Source organism: Ornithodoros turicata, chromosome 6 (assembly GCF_037126465.1).
Source record: "Ornithodoros turicata isolate Travis chromosome 6, ASM3712646v1, whole genome shotgun sequence".
Classification (NCBI taxonomy): Eukaryota; Metazoa; Arthropoda; class Arachnida; order Ixodida; family Argasidae; genus Ornithodoros; species Ornithodoros turicata.
Window position 1 is genome coordinate 68,690,072 of NC_088206.1, and position 23,661 is coordinate 68,713,732.

Sequence of the window (23,661 nt, forward strand, 5' to 3'; positions counted from 1 at the left end):
AACGAGCTCTACTTTTCAGCTACTTGACTAAGAAACTGGTGCTACCTGGTGAAGCAGTACCTGTTTCTTAGTCAAGTAGCAGAGAAGTACCACTTGCTTTTCTTTTATCGCTCGCTTTAAACATAATTTCTGGACACGTTAGAGTAAACGTCCTGTATAGCAGGCTATGGCCCGAGGCACTGTCCAGACCTCGTCAGAAATTTCCTCAACATTTGTGAAAGCAAATGCTGCGCTGTAAACGCGTAACTGAACCCCCTCTCTTGCTTCTCCTAACGCAGAATCATCTACAAAGCTGCCAAAGACGAAATTCCAACCTCGCGCGAGACTGGGTCATATGTACGTAAACTTTCATTTCCTTTTGTTGCGCATAAACACTGCATGTTGCCCGTATCCTGCATTGAAATCCGTATATTTCATGCACTGTTTTTTTCCCGACATGAATCGCAGGAGATGTGTACCCGAACGCCAGTAGCGCGTCCCGCAGCCGGAGGGTCGGCCGCAGGAGGCCGTGGCTCGTGGGAGGCCACGCCCGCGAGCACGACGTCGGAGGTCAACGGAGGGTGTTCGGTGGAGGACGTCCTCCAGCTGCTGCGTCTGCTCAGTACGCACCGCAGGAGTCGTGGCAACCACGGTTCTATAGGTGATGAGTTTTTTTGCGGACCTCTCCTCCAAGAACTCTGCTCTGAAACTCTTAAATCCCTTCCAGGCATAGAAGATGCGGCACCGACCGGAACAAACGACGACTTCCTTAGCAAGAAAATCACAAACAAATTAGTACAACAAGTACAGGTGGGTTCAACGCGGAGTTGAAGTCTAGTCGCTCCACTCCAAATTTCGCGTGGCTAATAGCGTTTGAATAGCGTCAACTATTCGTTTCGAATTTTCACTAAATGAAATGAAAATGAGGGAGGGAGATGAATGGAAATCCTCCACTCCCACATAAGGCCCCCAAAAGAACCTCTCCCAAAATATTTTTAACTAGGGGTGTGCGAATATTCGAATTCGAATCGAATATCAAACGCTGGAACTATTCGATTCGCGAATCGAATATCCAGTATTCGATTTTTCGAATATTCGACTATTCCGCGAATATGAACGACACAACCCGAAAGTGGGCTTCACCTGATGCTTCCGTGCACGAGGTGAAGCCTGCTTTACAAAATTGCCCTTGCTGCAGGACCAACACAGGCGGGGTGGTGTTTAGTTTAAGATAACGTTATCCAAAGTTAGTTTTGTAGACATCGTCTGTGGAAGGGGCGGCGCCTCTCCCACATGCAGTTTAGCGGTGCCGACGAGGGACTTTGATTTGATGTCTGTGAGGTTGCCTATAAAAAGTTAGGACTCTCGAATAATGACTACAGCCCACGAACAAGAAGTGTGTCTTAAAGATGTCCTTTGCATCTAAAATTTCAGTAGTGCAACTTCCTAGGGCGAGTGCAAAGAAACTAAAAGGTGTTCGTGGCAAAGCTGAGGCAGGATGCCAATTCGTTTGTTTCACAAATGGCCTGTGGTTGTCTGAAACAATTACAGCCTCATCCGTATAATATGCTACTGCCTGGCATAAAATTTTGAAATGAAGGTAACCACTCCAGTAAGTGTAGGCTCACCCGAAAAGCAGGAAGCACTCTCATGTAATATTAAAGAGTAGGGGCTTTAAACAGAAGAATTGTACATCTCTCTTGTGACAGTTAATGCTAGAAAAATTACACTAAAGGCATGGGCTACGAAATGGAAACTTTTAGTGCGAAAGTCACATATTGTAAATTTTGCACGAATGTTCGATATTCGATTCGGTATTCGGAATTTTTTCCCCCATTCGATTCGATATTCGATTCGACTTTAAATATTCGGATTCGCACACCCCTAATTTTTATGGCTACGCCGCTGTGTTGCTCTGTGGTCTGTAAAGTGAACGACTGCTGTATCGGTTACTGCAGTGAGAAATTGAGGTAACGGGGAATTCAGTTAATGAGGGACGAGTCTTCTGAACTGCTTCCATCGCAGGACCCTCTTGTCCTGTCATCCGGATCCCAGCCCGAGTGGTGCGAACACCTCACCTACACCTGCCCCATGCTTTTCCCCTTTGAGACACGCCAACTGTACTTCTCCTGCACTGCCTTCGGTGCTTCACGGTACGCACCGTTCCCTCTCTTTTGTGTGGCAATGCCTTCTGCCCTCGTCGGAAAGTAACGTCCGTGCGTCCCCGCAGGTCCATAGTATGGCTGCAGAACCAGCGGGAGGCATCCGCAGACAGGCACCGCGGTCCCTCCCCACGTCGGGACGACCCGCACGAGTTCAGGGTTGGCCGACTAAAACACGAGAGGGTGAAAGTTCCTCGGGGCGACCGTCTGCTTGACTGGGCGCTGCAGGTGATGAAAGTCCACGCGCAGCGCAAGACCGTTCTCGAGGTACGTATTTTTTTTTTTTGTTTCTGTGCTGCTTCTTCGATGGTTTTCCTTTTTCTTTTTTTTATCCCGAGCCTAAATATTCCTCGCAGGTGGAGTTTCAAAACGAAGAAGGAACAGGCCTGGGTCCAACGCTGGAGTTTTATACCCTGGTTGCTGAAGAGTTGCAGCGCAGAGACCTAGGCATGTGGCTCTGCGAAGACATTCCTACAACAAATGACAAGAAGGTGAGCCGACAGAGAGGTGTTTCTTGACCGGTTTTCTACTACTTCGCCCGCTTAGTAAATAAAAATATGGAGCTACGCTACAACAGTAGCACGCTTGAAGGACTGGGTGAAGCTCGAAGGTTGTGACGTCGATCACGTCACAGAACGTTTTCTTCCCACGAAGCAGGTGACGTGTGTCATAGAGATAACTGTGGCTCTCAAAGAAGGCACAGGCTTTGGATGTATTTATTGTTATCAGTGATGGCCAGTAGTTAACTACATGTAGTAAAACTACTTAAAAGAAGTTACCAACTCCTTGCAGAAATGTAGTGTGCAACTACTAGTTAAACTACTATTTCGAGTAGTTAACTACAGTAGTTAGGTTACTGCAGGCATCAACTACTTCCGATTTTGCCGCAAGCTTTACGGCACGATTGTGCTTCCAACTTTTACCTCAAGCTACTTGTTTGATGAGAACATAGGTGCAGAGCAATTGTGCCGTGCATGTGTAGTGTACTAAACCTTCACTTTTATCGCTGCTTGTGATTCATATTTAGGTGTCCAAGAACACTATAGAATGGGATTGTGTTGATGGACATTGTTAAGTAGTTATAAATGTAGCTAAATACATTGCAGTAATTAAAGTAGTTTTAACTACCTCCACTGAAAAGTAGTTGAACTAGTAGTTAAACTATTCAACCTATTGCAGCAAGTCAAATCCTCAAGTCCTTGAGCTTAAATCCTCACGACGCCCACTTGCCAATATTGATTCAACAGTCCCTTAATTCGGCACTGTTCCATAATCAGAATAAGTAACTGGTCGACACCAGAGCGGACACAGTGACTTCACACGAGCGTCTTTCTTTGCCACAGCCGTCTGTCGTCGAGTGCGGAGGAGAGTCGTCGAAACCCGCCGGCTATTACATCCACACCCCGTACGGGCTGTTCCCCGCACCCTTGCCGCAGGACTCCGCAGTGTGCGCCCGTGTGTCGAACCTCTTCCATTTCCTCGGCGTCTTCCTCGCCAAAGCCCTGCAGGACTCTCGGCTCGTCGACCTCCCGCTGTCTCGGCCGTTCCTCAGGTTGCTGTGTCAGGGACCGCGTTCGACCGCGGCCAAGTACGTTATTTTTCTTTTCTCTCTCTCTTCTTTTTCGTACCCTTCTCTCGAGCGTTGATCCTGACGGGAACATCCTTTCCGCGAACCAGGGAGCAGACAATCAACCAGATGAATTCGTCAATGACGCGGGAAGAGGGGTTCATGGTCGGACAGGACGACTCTCAGCCTCACCGCAAGGCCTCGCCGCCGTCGCCTCCGGCGTGGTTCAGCGGTATCCTCACCAACGAAGATTTCATGGAGGTACGCTTCCTCGTGCCGTGGTTGGAACTTGAGGCAACTCTGGAGAGAGCTTCAAGTTGTCTCTTCGAGACAGTTTGCCGACTTTTTTTTTTTTTTTCATGTGTGCAGGTAAACCCACATCAAGCGAGGTTCCTGCAGCAGCTGCGCGAGCTCTCCGCGCAGAAGCAGCGCATAGCCGGAGACAACTCCCTCAGTCAGGAGGACCGTCTGCGGCAGCTGCATAACCTCACGTTTCCACCGCACGACGACACCGTGCTGCCTGCACGAATGGAAGACCTCGGGTGGGTGTCTGCACTTTCCACTGATTATAAACAGCTTAACTCGGAGTCTTGCTGTTCGCTTGTTGCGTAACACGGTTGTTTCCTGCACGGAACAGGTTGACGTTCCAGTTCTGCCCGTCATCGAAGGTGTACGGCTTCAGTGCCGTAGACCTCAAGCCCGGCGGCGAACACGAAGAGGTGAATCTGGAGAACATGGAAGAGTACACGGAGCTGTTGGCAGATTTCTGTCTCCACTCTGGGATCCGTAAACAAATGGAGGCCTTCCGAAGTGAGTTGCCGTGCCATGTCCCGGCGCGAGTGTTGCCGGACAGAGTAGACACCGTGTCTAACGCTTCCGTATTTCCCCCCACTAGGCGGTTTTTGCAAAGTGTTCCCCATGGAAAAACTGGGGGCCTTCACTCCGGAAGAAGTCCGTCTTATGCTGTGCGGAGAACAGAATCCGGTGTGGACGAGGGAGGACATCCTGACCTACACTGATCCCAAGTTGGGCTATTCGAGAGACAGGTACGTGAGCTGCGTTTGTGATGGCGGAAACAGCACAGTGTCAAAGTTTAGTGTACAGTCCGTGATAAAAAAAAAAAGATTTAAGAAGTTGGGACGGGCTCATTCGTGTCCGAGCCGTTGTGTTTTACATGAAAACGTCACAATATCAGATTCCTTTTCAAGATTTTAGTGAAAGAATTAAGAGTCTTTATTTGTTTATTCATTCGACTCATTAGTCATTAATACCAACGAACGGCCGCTGTGCCTGGGGTTCTCTGGCTCCTCCATGCTGCTTGAGCCCCTTCTCTGGATGTACTCCATCGTCTTTGTAGGTCACTTCCACACTCTCACAAGTCGAAGTTGTCCTGCTGGTTAGAGGGTAAGGGCTTGCCGTGCGCACACCGGCAGTCGAATTTGCCTCCGCCGCTAATCTTCTTCTGCGTCCCCGTCGCTGTCTCGATTGATCGGTGCTGGACTTCTGGTTGCGATCAGTTTGTTACTAACAGAGTTAACGGGTCACGAAATTCGGCATAATTCCGTCGCATCGTAAATCTTGACCTGACTACCGAACCGAACAGACGTTTTCACGTTTAAAAAAAACTTTTTTTTCAGCCCCGGCTTCCAGCGCTTCGTCAACGTCCTGGTCGGCATGTCCGGTCCAGAGTGCAAATCATTCCTGCAGTTCGCCACGGGTTGCTCTTCCCTCCCTCCTGGCGGGCTGGCCAACCTCCACCCACGGCTCACTGTGGTCCGCAAAGTGGACGCTTCCGACGGATCGTTCCCCTCCGTCAACACCTGTGCCCACTACCTCAAGTTGCCAGACTATTCAAGTGAGGCGGTTCTGCGGGAACGTCTTCTCGCCGCCACTCGAGAAAAGGGCTTCCACCTCAACTGAGCCGCCGGGTGCGTCTGTCGGTGCCTGGTGTGCCAACTCATTATTATTAACTGCATTTTTTTTCGGGCGAAAATGTTACACGAGTTCCGAAATGTCGTCTGAGATACAATTTTAGAAGAGTGTACGAAACATTATCTAGCTTCACTTTTTTTTTTTTTTCTCCATAAATTTTTTCCTCCCGCTTACCGTTGCCGGTACGAAACACGGTACGTCGGCGTTTCGACGGCAGGTACAGATGAGTCGCGGAAGCAGGAAAGGGTATCCAAACCGTGCTCCATTTGCAGCTTTTCCTATCCCTTGCTTTGTCACGGAGCCCATAACAGTGTGTCGGAGAGACGGTGAGTTGGCGAGTGGCCAAACCAGAAGTCGGACAGCTCATGGTTGCCGATTTGAGTCCTGTATTGTGTGCGCCACGACAATGATTACGATGGTGAAGACCAAGCGTGTCTGTGTGTGTGTGCGTTTGTGTGTGTTTGTACTGCGATGAAATGACTTTGTTCTTTGGGTCTTCCCACGGATTTCTGCGGAAGTGGTGCGTACAGGCTTTGGATACGGATTTTGGAGTGTGATACCGGATATTATGTGTGTGTAAAGGTGTGTTGCTGCTGCTTAGAAGCTGGATTTCTTCTTTGAGGGATTAGAAACTGCGTGCCTGAAGGGACGGGGTTAGTCAGCGCTGGCATTGGCGGGTGGGGGCTTTTTTTTTCCCACTCTTTCCGCTAAAAACATCGCCTGTCCTTGCAGTTGCAGTTATCGAGTAAAAGAACTTATGTCTCAGTCCACTACGTGCCGCACTAGTTCGAGTACCGGGAGTACTGTACCGAGTACTGTACCGGGAGAAAGGTTGCCGCACGCGCCCGTCGACAAGCATGCCTATCGCGGAAGATGAGGCAACGTCAGCGCTGCCATTCTTGCAATGCAAACTTCGAGTAGGCTGTGTATAAATCTAGATAGGACTATTCAGTAATTTTTCCTCTGTTCCCTTACTGTGTGCAGAAAGTCAGGTGTCGAATATTTTTGAGCACAGACCCCCAACAACAATAACAACCGGCTTTTTTGTGGGGGGGAAAAAAGAAAATACTTGTTTCGTGATTATGTCGGACCCCCTTTCGCATGTGACGATTACTTCGGAGTATGAATGTTTTGAGTGTGTGTTACGGCAGACTCTTGGTTTACAGCACAGGGGTACCTGCTCCCGTGTGCGAAGTGCCTCCGGAATGAAATATCATCTTAGGTTGTTCTAACGCTTCTCTATTATTTTTTTTCCTTTCATTTTTTTTTTTTTTTATGGGTGATGGGAGACCACAAAGCACATTCTTGTACATGTATATACGTTAAGAAAGAAAAACACCGGTATATAATACAATTATATATACATATATATATTACCGCAGAAAAAAAAGAGCTTTGATATATATATATATATTCTATATAAGAGAGCGCTGCATGGTGCATTTGGTCTCCCTGCACGTTCCGGGTATGTCTTTTTTTTTTCTTCCCCTACGTGTTAGGTGATGTTTTTGACCCTCCCACGCAGCAAGGTTTTGTGCTGCTGCTGCTGCATTATTTATAACGAGAGATAAAAGCCTTTCTTGTGAGGGCCGTAACTGTGATGTGCTAAGAGCAGATTAATAAAATGTTCCAAGTCCATTTTGTGCAGTGATTTCTGCAACACATTTTCATCCAGAGAGTGGTACTGTCCAGAGACATGCATAGGGCCCTGTGTTGTGGGGTGAAACCCCTTTTTAACCCCCCCCCGCCCCCCCACCTTGATCGTCACTTAGCAGTGTGCCAATTCAATATTCCAATATGCACACTGCACATTCAGCATGGCTGTTTCTATCTAGAACCTGAAGTTTTCGTGAAATTTTTTTTTTTTTTCAATTTGGGGGTAAAAATCGGGTAAATATAAACGTGCACCAATTAATGCAAATTTGGGTGAAAAAACTTCCTGTATGCTAAATTTGGGGAGAAATCTGGCTCAGTTACTCAAACTAACTGCATTGATTTGCTGCAAAACTAGTGAGTTATTGCATTCCTACACAAATACAGAAATAAAACCAAATTTTTTACCCTCCCCCTCTCCATTTTTAGAAAAACACAAAACCCGAAAACACTGCCTTACGTATGCGCAGTTGCAATCTTTATTGTTCGTCATTTGATCGGTCGTCAAAAATAAATATCGATGACGTCTGGTGTGACACAGCGTCAAAACTCCCAGGAATCCAGCCAGCGTAGTCCGTACATGGTGCTGTTTTCGTGCACAGACACTGACCCTTCCATTCCGTAGGCCAATGGAGAAAATAAGTAGAAACTGCAAAGTGTAGTGCACAGTGGTTTCATGGGGGGTGACTCACCACAAGAACGGACAAGAACCAACCTGTATACGATAACGGCAGCGTAGCAGCCGAACATCCAGTGATGAACCGACGATGCCAGTTTTGCAGGGAGATACGTCGGGACGACTTGTAGTAAGTAGTCCAGTACGACTCCTTGCAATGGACGTGTACATGAAAACGTTTTTTTTAAATCCACCTGAAAATTTTTAATCCCCCCACCGACTCTAACAAAAAAAAAAAATCTGAAAACTCAAGGCCCTAAGTATACACTGGAGACACACTTCTTGTAGGGTACTGTAACTGCATGTTCAACCCTTGATTCGCAAATGGCCGAAATTTCTCGGGGGAAATCATTCAAAAATCAAGGTTTTGAATTGTTAGAAGAGACTGAAGACTACGTACTATGAAAGAAAATCTTTAAGGAAATTAGCAAAAGCTACATTTTTGAAAAAAAAAAAACTATTGATTGAAGGTTACTCTGTGTAATGAGTGAACCTCAATACTATGCTGAACTACTGTCTACGCCACGTGAAAAATTTCATTGTGCTACTCCCAGCCTGTCACAGTCCCAAGATTGACTATAAATACAGCCCAAATTTTTTGGGAAATATTTTTTCTAAATTTTGGGGGTAAAAATCGGGTAAGTAAACACGTGCACCACATTCATGCAAAATTGTGAAAAAAACTGCCAGTACGCTAAATTTGGGGTGAAATTGCTGCTAAGCAAGTTAGTTAGTGCATTCCTACAGAGGGCCCAGTCCCAGCGAGGGCAATTTGCCGTGTAAAAATCTGGTTTCACCCTAAAGAGTCAGCTTTCAGTTCGGGGAAGAATTGGGTAAAACCCTAAAACTTCGGGCTCTAGCTATAGACAGTGTACACTTACCAGACAGCATGGAGCTAAAGATCACTGCTGGAAAGTAGTGATGAAAGTACAATACTCTTCCCATTCCATAGAAAGGAAGGTAGTGGAGTGCCCAGCCAATGACGAGCCAGACAGACGATCTTGTCATGTTGTCGTCTCTATCTAAGCGACACAAGCTCAATGAGTACGCAGTTCTGCAAACTGTATGTGCAAAGTGTGGAGCTCGTACAAGGCACCAAGTCTCTGTTGTGAAAGAAAATATACTCAGTACTACCTTCAATTTGAGCACTCCTGACATATCCCCGTTTCTTTCGGATGAAGATGTACACTTGGATCGCAAAGTACACAGCCATGCATGCGAGGTCTCCCCACCAGATGATGGGGTTTCCTAGGAGGTAGATTCGGTATTGGATGCCCGAGAAGAACTGGCCCTGCAAAGATTTTAAGATTTTCTGGCATTAAATGTATGTAATGTACTGCATTTGGAACTTTGGACACCTGGTGGTCTGTTGCATTGTGCATATTATACAGGGTGTTGTTCGTTGTGTTATGAGGTTTCACATGTTTTTGTTTTTTTTAATTGGGGGGGGGGAATCTTGCTTTATCTCGGGAGCCGTAAAACAGGGTAAAAGTGCCCAAATTGGTTAGCCAAGTTCATTTTCGTATTTTTCGCGTGTTACCTTAAGTGATGATGATGATCCAAATCAGGGGGTAAAAACAGGTTTTACCCTAAAACACAAGGCGCTATAGGCCATAGAGCCTAGTGTTTTAAAACCAATTAAAGAAACATTTTTTCGGACCGATTTTGTGGCTCCTTCAAGCTAAAAAAAAATCTGTCGGCAAATGCATTATGCAAGGCCTGAAAGCTTCATGATTCTGTTGTTTCAAATAACAACGTTTTACATTTATTCGGTATATCGTGCGATGTCACAATCAGTTTTATATTTTGTGTTTATCATACTGCACAGCAGTATAAGCCTACCTTGTAGTTGATTGGCCACTGCCATGGCCTCGACGTTACCTCGCCTTCCTTTGGCTTCAAGCCGGCGTTTCCCTGCAAACAATGTGTATGTTAGCGTACACGTATTTCTCTCTCCTGCATATGCGCTTCATTGTACCTGAAGCATAACGGCGTGAGATTCGAGAAACATTTTCAGAAACCCCGGAGCATAGGCTTCGAAGCTGACATTAGGTACTGAAAGCAAAAGAACAATGTTCAGTATATTGGACACTCAAAATCAGTGTGTGATGTTTGTAACATATTCCTCAGTTTGAGGGAAATGACACAGATGGACCGAGGAGCACAAGATCACGCTGGCCAGGAGATCCAGATCCTACCGACCCTAGATTTTATTTATCCGGATTTATTTTTCTATAAAATCCTAGATTTTATTTTATTTTATCTTATCCAGATTTACCGACCCTAGATGTACGACCCCTGGAGACCAGGGATCGAAACTGAAACAGGACCGAAAACTGCTAAAAAGCCGTATTTTTGCTGATCCCATACTGAACTGAAAAAAATGAGGCAGTTATCAGTTCATGAAACGGTTCAGATGTGCGTTGTGAGAGATCGGAACTACGATTTACACAGCGGATTGAGCCGCGTTGCCAAACAAATTCGAAACCGAAATTGAACAAAACAAAACTGCAACCCAAGTGCGTGAGGTATTTCCTCCTCGCAGCTATTGCATTCATTCTAGTTTTGAGATCCGGCGGTGCTTGATTTCACCAGCTGAAGTAACACCGATCATTCATCAAGTGCTTCGGACACCAAATGTAATTTGAAATGACATCCTAAACACAATTGTGTTGAGGATCGTGCTTTGGCAAGTCAAATTTCTTGCTGCCAAAGGAGGAAAAGTACCGGTTTAAACCGGTTCGAACCAATATTTTGTGCTGCTGCGGGGCTGAACCTGCCGAACGAAAAAAAAAAAAAAATAATGGTTCCGATTCCTGACTGAAACACAAATTTAATTTCTCATAACCTTTAATCTACATGACTAGTCACATGTCTAAGGCCCAGTTTCACCAACGCCAATCAACATTTGAACCGAGATCGACGGTCCCTTAACTTTAATTTAACGCATAACTCTGCTTCACTCAAGGGAGTTACTGTCACTGAAACATTCATTGCATCACCAACTACCGTTAGTAAAAAAGAATTGAGTGTTAGCTTCAAGTTTTAGCAACCCCTGATTTCGGTTCGAAGTTAACCAGCGTTGGTGAAACTGGTACTATGACACGCACCTGCAGAATTTCACGTTCTCTGTGTGGTGGTGGTGGTTAACGTTAGACGGTGCAATCCTTGCCAAGTGTACTCACAGTGTGAAAAATGGTTATCTTCGACGTTCCAGAGAGTATTCTTATCACGTAGGTTGGGAGTGCATGTCACTTCCATTTGTTCGTAACCCCTGTAAAGTGCAACAGGAAAATGTGACGTGTATGTCACTTTACGTAACCGTAACCTTTACATAACCGTAACCTTTACATAACCGTAAAAGTCACCTTACGTAACCTTAGCCTGGAGGTGCAAATGATATCTCACCATTTGGGTAATTGTTTGTTATGAGAGTATAAAGCACAGTTGGTGAGGTAGTGAACCAGTTTCAGCTTGCTCGTGACTGTCTGCACCGCCTCACCCGGTTGGCCTCCGACGACTTCAACGCGCCACACGTCGTTTGCGTCACCCGTGCCGTTCTGAAAGTCAAAGGAGAATGCGCCATCAGAAGTTGGGTTAGCAAAGATTGCAAGAATAGAGAGCGTAACAGATACATAACGCCGAAACAGAAATTAAAAAATGATAAAACCGATACGCATTATACAGGTGTTGGGGATAAGAACGGAACACTTCCCCCTTCCCAGGCACTGCCCTGACTGAACCCTTCAGACAGTTTGAAGTTGTTGAATGTGACCTTTGGCCCAAACATAAGTCAACTGCTGAGTGTATGTCATTAGTAGGGCCTAGAATTTTAGGCATTTGCCTATGAAAATCTAAATGCGACATTTTCAGGGTTGCTTGCCTTTTTATCGAATCTATTGCGTTGTAGCTGTTTTTACATTTTTAGATGCAATGACGACCTTTTTAGAGAGAAAAGTAAGAGTGCTGGATGTTCTTTTCGTTTCTTCTTCTTCTTTTCTTTTGTTTCTTTCTTTCTTTTTGTTCCTGCATGTTTGCACCTTTTGTTCCTTTTTTTGTGTATGTGTTTGGTTTCCTTTAGTATCTTGGGTCGCTAGAAGGGGTTAATGTATATGAGATCAAAACATTTGACCTTTCTTGACCTGTCAAGACCTTCGAGGCAAGAGAACAAAGTATTGCGCCTATACTATTGTGAAGGCCTGCTCACTACTTGATGTGCCGTTCGTGATCGCGTCAATCACAAGTAATCTTCTAGCAACCGTAGCCAGGAAAATATGCCACCTTCAGCTACACAGCCAGCCATTATTAGTTGTGGGCTTTCTGTCTCGGACAGTCTACTGCAATTCGACGAAGCAGACGACGCAGAGCTATCAAAGCCAGGCCTTGTCTAGCCTAGGTGGCATTGGGGAGGCACCTGCAATGTTGCAGAATCCACTTACTTCTCCGTAACACGTGACTTGGTAATGACGTTTCGTGACAGGTGCTGGTTCCTTGTGTGAATGAAGATTTCTGGTGGTTCTGTTGCCACAAAAAAAAAAAGGAAGAAAAGAAATGTAGATTATACCAAGATGATAATGAAGTAATGTCTGATAATTTTAACTCACATGACGTGTTCTAGTCTGATGAGATCGCCGTTGCGAACCAACTCTACGGTCTCGTTCTTGCGATCGGGTTCGATGTCGTACCGCTTGATGATCCAGTTATTGTTCTCGTCCTTGTGCGAATATGTCGTCACCTGTTTTGAAAAGCCGGATCGTAGTCGTGAAAATCTGCACCCTACGAGAGGCAATTCTCCGGGAATACCTGCTGCTGCCGAGCTCCAACCCCTTCGGGATAAAGGTGCCAATGCGAGTGCAGATAGGCGCCTCCAGTCCTGTGGTTTTTCAGTGTGATCTGGGCTCCGTAAGCAACCTCTGCAATGAGAACGTTAGAGCTCTGACCTTGCTGTCTTTTAGCAATGGGCCATAGCATTGTTCGTTGCAGTATATTAAAAGTTATGCGGATGCAGCAGCAATGATGTGGTGGCAGGGCTAGGGCAGCTGTTAGGGAACATTGCTTCTCGCTTTCTCCGCCTTTTGTGTTTTTTGCTAGTTTGAAAGTTCGTTAGTGAAACGAGTTCCTTTGCCGAGAGGGGATTCTAGAAGCGAAACCCCTCCCTATATCTCATTTTGTGCAGCATTTGAGTACATTTTGAGCCCAACCTGTTTTTCACCCCCCCTCCCATCCTTCGCAGCTAGATTACACGTTTCAAATATCCTATCTAAACAGCTGCAGGAAATGGGAAGGATTCCCGAGACAGCAACGCACATCTCTTTTTCCGCAGCTTCCGTGTGTTGCTCACGCTGAGACAAACTTACCCCGTGGCATGCTCGCCATGTAAAGCGAATTTCCTTGCAGCCGCGACTGGAATTCTGAGCTGAAGAACCCGTCTCCACTCCCGCTGCAACGTACAATATAGTATGGCAATGTCATATTATGCTGTACAGACAATGTAAGACTACACTAGAGATGCATGTCAGTTGCTCCTGTAAATATTGCTTGGATTTGCAGACATAGCACCTTCAGCCAGTGCTATTTCTTTATGTTGATATACATGAACTTGCCAAAATACAAGTTTGCCCCTATTAATATAGGCACAGGAGAAAGCCAATCAAGGCAGCACAATATGTTGGGCCAATATTGGTAATGTCAGCCCAAGATTGGACCAATATTGGGCCAGTATTGCCAATATGTTGGCACATCTTGGGCCAATATTGGTAATATCGGCCCAATACTGGACAAAGATTGGACCAATACTGGTAATGTCGGCCCAATGCTGGACAAAGATTGGACCAATACTGGAAATGTCGTCCCATTACTGGACAAAGATTGGACCAATATTGGGCCAGTATGTTGTGCTGCTTGGGAAGCAGTGTGCATTCAGAACAGTCACTCAGCATCTTGTACTCATCTAAAACGTGGGAGGCACTTTTTTTTTGTTGTAATTTACCACTTGTAAATCTGCTTTCCCCCGGATATCCCCTGATTTTAGCCTATCCTACACTTCCTGAAATAAAATATAATTTGCAAAGAAAAAGCAAGCCCCGAAAACACGAGGGCCTTCCTAGATAGCGAATGTATATAGTTTCTGTCAACTCTAGCAAGGCGTAGGTATGCACTGATGTGTTTACCTCTTGTAAAGAACTTGAAGGTGGATGTGAAAGTATAACATATAAAGGCACATGGGCAGCGCGATGAGGCAGATAGCTCTGCACACAAAGTGCTTCGTCACTTGAACCTGGGTCAAAAACATTTACATTTTATTCATCTCACACTGTATGGCATCAATAACAACCATTATAAAACACACATAAAACAAAAGTTACATAGAGATTGCACAAGTTGTGTCTCAAAAGCGTTATTTAAATGCCCTTAGTGGGATTTACTATCTAAGATACATAAGCAAATACCAAGTAAGTAAATACTTTAAGTACTTACACATCTGAAAGTACAGTACATGGGTCACAGATGAGGGCCAATGGAATGCCAACTTATCAAAAGCTACAAAAATGGCATAAAACATACCATGGGCTCCTTGAGGTTGCCAAGATGCTCCCAAAGGTCGTATGCCGTGTAAAGCCCGACAAGTAGCACGACAAACAGGCCAACAAACTTGACACTGCCAAGAGATGACCATATCGTATATTAGCACTGATTTCCTTTGAGTTGCGTCTCACACACTTTTTTTGTGTGTGATATGCTATCTAAGATTGCAAACTACAAGAACGTTAGTGCAAAAATATGCAGCAATCAACAAACTTACCTAATGGCACATGAAAGAAAAACTCCAGTCGCGATGAGCCAAGCCCACCATGGTTTCGAGAATGGCCTAAAACGTGTGCACATGTTACACATAATTGGTACTACGTGTTACTTGGTTTTTCACAAGCAAAAAGAAAAGACCTGTGACTTTCGGCCTTGAACTTGACGATTGCCATGAATGCTCCGACGATGAAAAACATCAGTATGGGGTCCAGCAAGATGTATTGGGAGAGGGTGACCAACCCTATATCTGCAAAAATATTTCTTTTAATTATTTCTCTTGATGGATGTGAGCTAGCGCTCGCTGATATGGGAGTATGTGTGAATCTGAGCAAAACTTTTTATAATTCAAGAGTGATAAACTTGTGCGTTTACATTCGAAAACTTTAGAGTTAAAAAACGACACGAAATTTCATATATGGCACTCGTAGGACAAAAATTTGCGACTTATTAACGGAGCTTTAGCTGATGGTGTCGTATTAGACACACGCTTTTTAACTGTATCATAGTGGTGCAGAACCCCTTGGCCAATTTGAATTAAATTACTGTTTGAATATTTACATCACATACCAAAAATGATGAGGAATGACGATAAAACAGCCGCATTGAGCGAACGTGACAGCTCCCAGACTATGACAAATGCAAAGGGGACCACCATGCTTCCTAGGAAGGCGCAGAACTGCAGGAAAATTATGCAATAAGTATGCACCAGGGGCCGCTGCCCAACGATTGAACTAGTACAAGAACACGACTTACGACACGCATTCCCACGTAGTTGTGGTCCTCATACTTGTCACCCGGCTTGCCAAAAGGAAAAGTGCCATTGTAGCCAGTCAAGTATCCTGACAGACCAATCAGCATCTGCAAAAAAAAAAGGAGGGGGGGGGGGGGGGAGTGATCAATGTATGCTCAACTGGGTACTTGTACCCTGTTATGTATCCTCAGCTATATATCGACAAGAGTCTAATGACATAATTTTCTTAGACGCTGTTTGGGTGCAAGGAGACGTCGTAGTAACATCACACCTACAGTCACAATATGTAATCACACCCATTCACCGGTGTGTATGCGTGTGGGGCAAAGTGACCCCCTTCCCCCTCCGTCATCAGGGGGCCTGAGCTTAATTGATGTGATCATATTGAAATGTCCGACAGCGTCTATTGTATGATGTACTCTACCTTTCCTAACGGTGGATGAACGTCAAAAAAGAAGGTCCGGTTGATATACCAGCTTCCCATTTTGCCAAAGTGGGTCTCGTCCCAGCTGAAATCGTGCGGAAGTTAGACCCACGTTCATGCGCTAGACTCATGGATCCCGTTACGTGATCAACTCACCACACGTGATCGGGCTCGGTGATTTTGTAAAACCGTGTTACGAACGCTAGACATATAATCACCGCAAATGAAACTTTCCAATGCGTCGGATTCCTCCCGTCGAGCTTCCAAGCACCGTAGGTCAGTTCGGTGTCTCTCTTTGATTTGCTGCTCATATTGACGGTTTAAATACTTATCAGGGAGAACTAAAACTATAAAATTTTCCGTATGAGAGTTGTCATCTCTGAAACGCGCCCCACGACGAAAGCGCATTAGAAAACGGGACGTCTCCCATCCCACGTAACAGACCGGTTTCGGTTGCACTCATGGTTGTTGGCTGTTGCACTCACGGAGGCCAGAAACAGCGGTTTTCTTTTCTTTTCTTTTTTTTCTTTTTTTGTCGATGCGAGTTTGCCGCCATCTAGGACTGTCTACTGGAATTATAGACGTAAATATCACGTGATAAATATTGGTAAATATTACGGGGAAGGGTCACAGACCTCCAATCAAGAGAACGCTGTGATAGGTGATAGCCTTGATCGCCCGGAGTTTGTCATGGTAAGCACGAAGACGTGCCATGTCTTCTGCTATGTATTCTACAGTTTCGGTTTACACCCACTTTCACTGAGATGAACCTGTGCCTTTTCCGGGTAGTGCACGTGTTCCTTCTATATTTTGTGCTTAATCAACGTAATACGGACAAATATAGACGAGACAGTGTGCAGCCTGTCATCTTGTGAAGTTCGAGATAAGACATCTTCGTGTTACGAGATAGCAGGAATGCCGTCCGACCGCTCTCAAGGCCATTCGGCGACGGCGAGTGATAATCGCGGAAATCACACGTCTGAGTGCTCTAGAAGAAGCGTGTCCGTCTCGAAACAACGGTCTAAAAATGTCTTCCAAGGTATCTGAACGCACCGCCGACGATATGTGTTTGCAAATGCCGTCTGTTTTTACTTTTATGCGAATTTAAATACTTTGTTTATATCTGTAGCCCATCCTGTATTCGTACTTCAGAAGTTCCTGTGCATACCGTGTGCGCATTGGTAAGTTGTTTCGGTTCATTCGTTGCAGTTCCACGTTTGGTTTAGACTGTATTCTTTGCGTTCATTAATTATTCATTGCATGGCATAGCTCTGGCACTGAAAAATATCGACTATGAATACCGTGCTGTTAGCCTTATCAAGGATGGCGGTGAGCAAGTAAGTTTGCCTGCTATTGGTTAAGACTTCGCTATATAACGGGGTATGTCACACCGATTTTGCTCATAGGATTTTATCGCTTAATTCCAGCACTCTTCAGAGTTCAAGAAGTTGAACCCCATGTCGCAAGTACCCGTCCTTGTGGTTGACGGGCAGACACTATCTCAGTCGGTAATGGTGCAGATTTGATGCATTACCTTTCACCTTGGACAGATAAAAAAGGGAATAAAATAAAACGCATTATTCTTTGTAGCTAGCAATCATTGAGTATCTGGAGGAGAAATACCCAGGGACAAGTCTCCTCCCGAAGGACCCCATCCTACGAGCAAAGGTATGCAGTCATGGAACTTCAGCTGGAACGTAGCTGTGCTTGTGCTGCACTACTAGTATTTATAATACTTGCATTTTTATGGTTATATTTTTGTTATCTATTAGGCATTTAAAAAAAATGCTGCCTGTCAATGCTGTTAAGGTTACTCACACACCACCTTTGCAGGCCCGCAGTCTTGCACACCTGGTTGCCTCCGGTATCCAGCCGCTGCAGAACCTGAACGTCCTCCAGCGGTTAGACGAGACCAAGAGGAACGAATGGTGCGTCCACTTTATCAGCAAAGGATTTCAAGGTACACGTCGCACAGCATTCCTTCCCCCGTATCGCGTATTATATGTCCCCTTTGCTCCAACAGCACTGGAAGAGATGCTGATGAAAACAGCTGGCAGATACTGCGTAGGGGATGAAGTCAGCGTAGCTGACGCCTGTCTGGTACCCCAGGTCTACAATGCAAACAGGTTCAAGGTGGACATGAGCGCATTCCCTAACATTGTGCGCATCAACGCTGCGCTCGTAGAGCTTCCGGCATTCAAGGCGGCACATCCGTCTTGTCAGCCCGACACTCCACCGGCACATCCGTCTTGTCGGCCCGACAGTCCACCGGGGCTTGCTTGAGGTCTTAAGTGCATGGTTACAAAAACTACGGCGTTGTTCGTGTTTTCCGTGCTGCATTGCAATACATTTGTATCGAAAATATTTTGTTGTTTAGTCGTGCAGCAAATTTCAAAACGAGGCTTGAAAATTGGAAAATTTAGACAGCATTGCTTAAGCCTGAATGCTTCCGAGAAAAAGTTTCAATTACCTGCAGTAGCGTAGTCAGAGGGGGACTCAGGGCTGCATGCATATATTCCACAATCATCAAATAAGTATGCAGAGGTTGCCAGACCACTTGGAAATGCCTTAGTGTACGACACGTGACTTTATTAAATGTGGTTTATTTGTGGTATAAAAATATGCTGCCATGTGGGAGTGGCATGATGCATGTTTGCATATATGCATATTTTGCATATGCAAACATGCAATAATATGCATATTTTAACAAAATATTTGAGCAGAAAGTCACTTCCTCTCGTTGTCGGGCGTGTCCATCTGGCGACACGGGTGAGATACTTGAAAAGCTGGAACTTTCTCCAGGGCTTCAGCAACGCGAGCAATCGTTGGAAACTGCGCCATGTCGATGTCGTGCATGCGGGCGTTGCTGAGTTGAGGAATGAGCACGGCATCGGCCAGGGTCACGCTGTCGCCGACGCAGTACTTGCCGGCGGTTGCCTTCAGTATGGTTTCGACAGCTGGAAAGATATTTCGTGTTAGTAATGTCTGCAGGTTAATTGATTAAATTGAGCAAAATAAATTACGCATCAAAGGTAGTTTTGACGTCAAAAAGCAGACGACAGTCGCTTGTGATGATAGTACTCTGCTTATTTGTCATTGTTGAGATGGTGTTTGCAGTAGCAGACGACAGCGTGTCGTCTGCAGCAGCTCTTGCTTATGAAGTGACAAATATAATGGACACGTACTCCTTAAACGAGCGTTCCAACAAAGTACGAACCTACGAAGCCCTTGGTGATGAAAAACTTGGCCCAGTTCCGCCATTCTGCCTCTCCGATCCTGGGAATGAGTCCCGGTGTCTGCAATGGCTGCACGCCGGACACTATGATCTCAACGATTTCGCGAGTCTGTTGAAAAACAAACGTTTACTTTCCTTCAGCAACACAGTTTACTTTCCTTCAGCGTGCACCAGCCACACGTTTGTGTCACGTCAAATACCTTGGCTCTCAGAAAGAGGTCATCTGGTAACAGTTTTGGTTCTGGGTACTTCTCGTTCAGGTATTCCATAATGGCAACCTGTTTATGCAGAAATGTATCGTACGTTGTGATTTTACCGGACTCTCTTCGTAAAATATTGATACAAATGTTGACATCGGGAATATACTCGCCGATTGGGATATTGCCTGCCCGTCAACAACCAAGACGGGCACTTGTGACATGGGGTTGACTCTTTTGAAGTCATCGGAATGCTAAGAAATGGGGTGTAAACATATACAAATAATGTAATATTGACACATAACATTAGATATCAAAACGAATTTAGGACTCTTATGTTGGGAGATTGGAAAGCTTCCTACCTGTTCTCCGCCACCTTCAGCTCTGAGATTGACAGCTCTGTATTCATAGTCGACGTTCTTTAGTGCCAAAACTGTAAATAAGTGGTTTCCAGAAAGGGGGCGTGACCATCGATTTCAATACACACTCTTCTTAACAAGTGAAACAGTTATATTCAAACGAGATACGCTTGGTAGAAGTCCACAAAAGTTTTCATACCAATGCGAGCCCTCCATGATGACCCCCTGTAGTAGGAATACAATATGGGCTGTTGACGAAGCGCACAAGGAAGTTAGCTCAAAATACCCGCGCACTGTTTGCGTATGTTCGTGAAGCCCCTAACCTACCTTTGACGACATTTTTTGTTCCGCTTCAGACAGAGCACGCCATTATTGCGAGTGATAAAGGCAAAAGTAACTTCAGTATATTCGTATATCAAGCGCTTATCATGGACAAAACCGCATAACTGTATTTTATAGCACCTCGTATAGCGATACGGGATACGGCGTCGTATCGCGCGCTCCCTTGTGTCGATGACCTGAACTGTGGTGTATTGTGTTTTTGCTTTACGTGAGTTTATTTGTCCGCTTGCTAACATTTCGCCATTCGAAATCGTGTTCAGAGTGTTTGACAGCACCAACCATCCGCCACACGCTACGAAATGAAGCAGACGATACCAGTGTCGCCAGATGCAACCCGCTGTTTTTCAAAAACGTAGGTTTCGATTTCTGAACGACTTGGCTATGCTATGCAGGGTGTCCTAGAAAGCGCGTCATTAAATTATTATAATAATAATAACAACAAAAATAAAAGAGAAACTTCGCTTTCACGGCATTTGTCTCGCGGTCAACGGCATTTGTTCTTACTTGGGCTTTTGCCACCTCCCGATGTGAATGTCATTTAACTTTTATTATGTGAGCTTTTACGAACTGAACTTGGAAATTTCCCCAGTAGAGGTCGACCTTTTACCCCACCAATGTGAAGCGCATGCCGAACTTACTCAAGTTCATGACAACAGAGGCCTCTACCCGAGAAACGTCATCATGATGACGTTGGTGACTGCAACCGAAACAAATCGGAAGCGGAGCGCTGGGTTCCACGAATGGGCACTTGTTCGCTGACACCTATTGAAAGAAAAGCATGACCGAAGTTTGCGTCCGTTTCGGGGACACTCGTAATCCCCTCAAGACCGTGGTCTTCGGGCGCGACATTGTTCACCCCTATAGTTTCGAGCTTAGTTCAACTCTACCAACTTGGTGGCGCTGTCGAACACTATGACGTCATTTGTTTACAAACAGAGAGGGGTCGAGCCGTTTGGTCATAGAGATGGCGTTTTGCAGAAGGCAGATGACAGAAGTATAAGAGAAGGAAGCCCGAGCAGCCTCACAAGCACCGTTAAGGGGAGTACCAGAAACGACGTGCAACGAATTTTTTTCGAAGATCATTCCGAAGTCTCCCTTCTCGCGCTTCTTGTCTCGCGATGTGCACAGGAGCTGATTTAAAAAAAAAGGTCTCTGGTAAGGACACAGATGGCAATGCACCTTACCGGTTTCTGCATTATACGAAAGCCCGTGATGGGAGTGTTCCCAGCTCCTCAGGTACAGCCTCGTCCACCGTAGTTATTCGTGGATCCGCGAATGTTTGCCGGTTGGAACGCATCTTCAAGATAGGGCACGCTCAGATCTAGCACTGGGAACTAGGCTTAGAGAGAACTTCGGCTGGTGCAACGACGGTTGTTCCGCCGGTCGCGAAGTGGTGGTGGTGGTGGTGGTGGATGGTGAAAGCACTCGCCGTTGTCGGCCTCAGAAAGGTGGGCAACATCACGACTAACGCCCTGGGGGAATGTGTGTCATGGGCCGACTTCTAAGGGAACTGTACAACGCTCCTGCCGCGAGGCTCTTGCAATGGCGCACGAACCTAACCACTGGTTTGCCAGTTGGAGTCTCATCCACGGTAGCAGAAGACTGCCCCAGCACTTCGCACGTCCTTTACAGGCGTCGTTACGAGGAGGGGAACACGCACTTCCGTTGGGTGCTCGGTACTACCTACGTCATATCGAGATTGGCGAGGAGTGAGTCAAGAGTGAAAGGATCTGCTCATATTAAAAGTGCCGTAACTCCGTGACTGCAGCGTGAAGACGGTTTCGACGGAGATGCTTGGCACCCATAAATCTACATTTCGGGATCACAATTCATTCGCTGGTACGTTTGATTCCTTTTGTGGCATATATGCTATCTTTGCCGAAGCCATGACCAGAACACTCGACACAGCCTCTTTTAGTGCAGCAACAGTGACACCCCTTGCAAATGAAACCATTGCGCTTTGGAAGGGAACAAGCCACCGCTCGCTTCTATGAATTTGCTCCAGTTTGTGCTGCTCTAACGCCGATTTCTTTTTCGCCTCAAGGTAATGAAGAACGCGAGATGGCGCCTTCACCCATCTGCGTGCGTTGCAACTTCCGCCGTCATCGGATTGCTTTGACGAGTCACGTCTAAAAGCGCATGAATGGCTCACATCTTTGCTGCGCATCTCAGCACAAAGCCGTGCTCTCATCTCCTCCACGTTGAGTAAGGTTAGGGCTGCCTATATGCAGAATTTAAAGGGACCATGAAACGATTTTTGAGAATTCCGAGTACTCTGCAGGAAACCATTCTCATGATCCCTCACTGTCGTACACACATCGACTTTTAACCGTATTCAGTACAACGGGGGTGCAGTTATCAGAAAAAATAGCAGGGAGTGACCGCTGGATATATGTCTTCGAAGTGGGCTCACGTCATCGGCATCCGACCCTCTCAGCCAACTGTAAAGTAAGGACACACCCCACCGGACCACGTGGTGCATGGTTTCGGTTTGGACAACAACGACGTCGTATATTCGCCGTCGAAACCACTTGAAATATGGCGAAAGGCAAATTATCAGCAATTGAGGAAGATGTTGTGCGACACACACAGCGTTTATGGATCGTTCGGTACGCAGCAGCTCGTAAAATGTCACCGACTCTGACGAAGTAGTTCAAAGAGGAAAACGTGCTCCGGAAGGCCATGCTGACAGTCAACGGCTATATTACATTTCTCGTAGGATTCTGTGTCAACGGTTAGTTACAATCTTGTCTCCAAGTCAAATTAAAACATACTTCATGATGAAGTATGCAAGCTTGTTTGAAAATTTTGCACTCTGCTCGCAAAAGCCCGTCCGCGAATTGGCAACGTATGTTCTGTGTGTGATGTTATGACCAGTTCGCGAAGGAGGCGGTCCGTAGCAGCTATACCGTTCACGCCCGTGGTAAATATTTTCGCTATTTCAACGATTTTCAACTTCATATTTCACAGAGTGAATGCTTTAGTACAGGAGAACAAATTAGAAATGATCGTGGGCTCGTCAAATATTCTTTCATGGTCCCTTTAATTCGCAGAACTTTACAAAATTGTGAGATGTTGCTCCACTCACCAGGAGCTGACGTGCAAACGCCACTTTGCTTAAGACGAAATTCGGAGACTTGTGGCAATGAAATCGAAATAAAAGATTGATCAATGAAATAAATTAGTGTATGCAGCGAGACTGCATTTCCAAAATGCCTATACATCAGCAGGGCATTTGCAAAGGCAGCTATATAGTTCGAACGAGTCAGGACAGGGCGCACCCAGGATACAGGTGCACGTCCTTCGTGCTCTTGGTCCTCGATGCAGCAACGGCGTAAATTCAGGTGGAAATTCCTTCGCCTTTCGAATGTGGAGACGACGTGCAGACCGTCGAATTGGGCCAAGGCAAAAAGCGTTCACGAAGTTCCGCTCCGCTCGCGTTTCTTTCGAAGCTGTCTACCGTTGCGACATCAGCCTGGGCTGCATTCGTCAGATCCACTGCGAACCTGTCATCAGACCTCGGTTCTTCCTCAAAAATCGTAGGCAGAGTGACACCGTCCTCGTCAGTGCCGAAACGATA

General features: G+C 45.8%; 4 protein-coding genes across 10 annotated transcripts in view; 2 read left to right on the top strand and 2 right to left on the bottom strand.

Moving 5' to 3' along the window:
* The window catches only part of LOC135397193 (E3 ubiquitin-protein ligase HECTD1-like), a 39,432-nt gene extending 32,154 nt beyond the window's left edge, over positions 1-7,278 (top strand). For all 5 annotated transcript variants that reach the window (XM_064628594.1, XM_064628596.1, XM_064628595.1 and 2 more), the window contains exons 30-41: positions 279-336; positions 448-640; positions 707-789; positions 2,005-2,132; positions 2,210-2,408; positions 2,498-2,632; positions 3,485-3,729; positions 3,819-3,969; positions 4,078-4,250; positions 4,346-4,518; positions 4,604-4,754; positions 5,346-7,278. In XM_064628594.1, coding sequence (XP_064484664.1) covers positions 279-336; positions 448-640; positions 707-789; positions 2,005-2,132; positions 2,210-2,408; positions 2,498-2,632; positions 3,485-3,729; positions 3,819-3,969; positions 4,078-4,250; positions 4,346-4,518; positions 4,604-4,754; positions 5,346-5,628 — 1,972 coding nt within the window. In that variant the 3' untranslated portion in view covers positions 5,629-7,278. The remainder of the gene's footprint in view (positions 1-278; positions 337-447; positions 641-706; positions 790-2,004; positions 2,133-2,209; positions 2,409-2,497; positions 2,633-3,484; positions 3,730-3,818; positions 3,970-4,077; positions 4,251-4,345; positions 4,519-4,603; positions 4,755-5,345) is intronic.
* Positions 7,279-7,749: 471 nt separating this feature from the next.
* LOC135397195 (protein O-mannosyl-transferase 2-like) lies at positions 7,750-16,428 on the bottom strand. Of its 2 annotated transcripts, XM_064628599.1 has the most exons (20): positions 16,105-16,428; positions 15,949-16,033; positions 15,527-15,631; positions 15,341-15,449; positions 14,912-15,020; positions 14,772-14,837; positions 14,534-14,627; positions 14,140-14,246; positions 13,327-13,409; positions 12,773-12,882; positions 12,574-12,704; positions 12,409-12,487; positions 11,378-11,529; positions 11,155-11,243; positions 9,948-10,024; positions 9,812-9,883; positions 9,104-9,260; positions 8,851-8,991; positions 8,009-8,120; positions 7,750-7,942 (listed from the first exon to the last, which is right to left on the bottom strand). In XM_064628599.1, exons 1-20 carry the CDS (start codon positions 16,257-16,259, stop codon positions 7,837-7,839), a joined length of 2,139 nt encoding a protein of 712 aa, XP_064484669.1. In that variant the 5' UTR covers positions 16,260-16,428; the 3' UTR covers positions 7,750-7,836. The 2 variants fall into 2 exon arrangements, with proteins under 2 accessions (XP_064484669.1, XP_064484670.1); XM_064628600.1 differs by lacking the exons at positions 7,750-7,942; positions 8,009-8,120 and having other exon boundaries at positions 8,874-8,987.
* A 450-nt stretch (positions 16,429-16,878) lies between these two features.
* Positions 16,879-18,312, top strand: LOC135397196 (maleylacetoacetate isomerase-like). Of its 2 annotated transcripts, XM_064628603.1 has the most exons (8): positions 16,879-16,987; positions 17,078-17,129; positions 17,218-17,285; positions 17,376-17,456; positions 17,539-17,616; positions 17,782-17,908; positions 17,972-18,179; positions 18,213-18,312. In XM_064628603.1, exons 1-8 carry the CDS (start codon positions 16,976-16,978, stop codon positions 18,229-18,231), a joined length of 645 nt encoding a protein of 214 aa, XP_064484673.1. In that variant the 5' UTR covers positions 16,879-16,975; the 3' UTR covers positions 18,232-18,312. The 2 variants fall into 2 exon arrangements, with proteins under 2 accessions (XP_064484673.1, XP_064484671.1); XM_064628601.1 differs by having other exon boundaries at positions 17,972-18,312.
* A 200-nt stretch (positions 18,313-18,512) lies between these two features.
* Positions 18,513-20,246, bottom strand: LOC135397197 (maleylacetoacetate isomerase-like). Its single transcript, XM_064628604.1, has 7 exons — positions 20,067-20,246; positions 19,939-19,987; positions 19,743-19,813; positions 19,554-19,634; positions 19,384-19,461; positions 19,166-19,292; positions 18,513-18,905 (listed from the first exon to the last, which is right to left on the bottom strand). The coding sequence occupies exons 1-7, from the start codon at positions 20,076-20,078 to the stop codon at positions 18,676-18,678; spliced, it is 648 nt and encodes a 215-aa protein (XP_064484674.1). The 5' UTR covers positions 20,079-20,246; the 3' UTR covers positions 18,513-18,675.
* Positions 20,247-23,661: the final 3,415 nt, after the last annotated feature.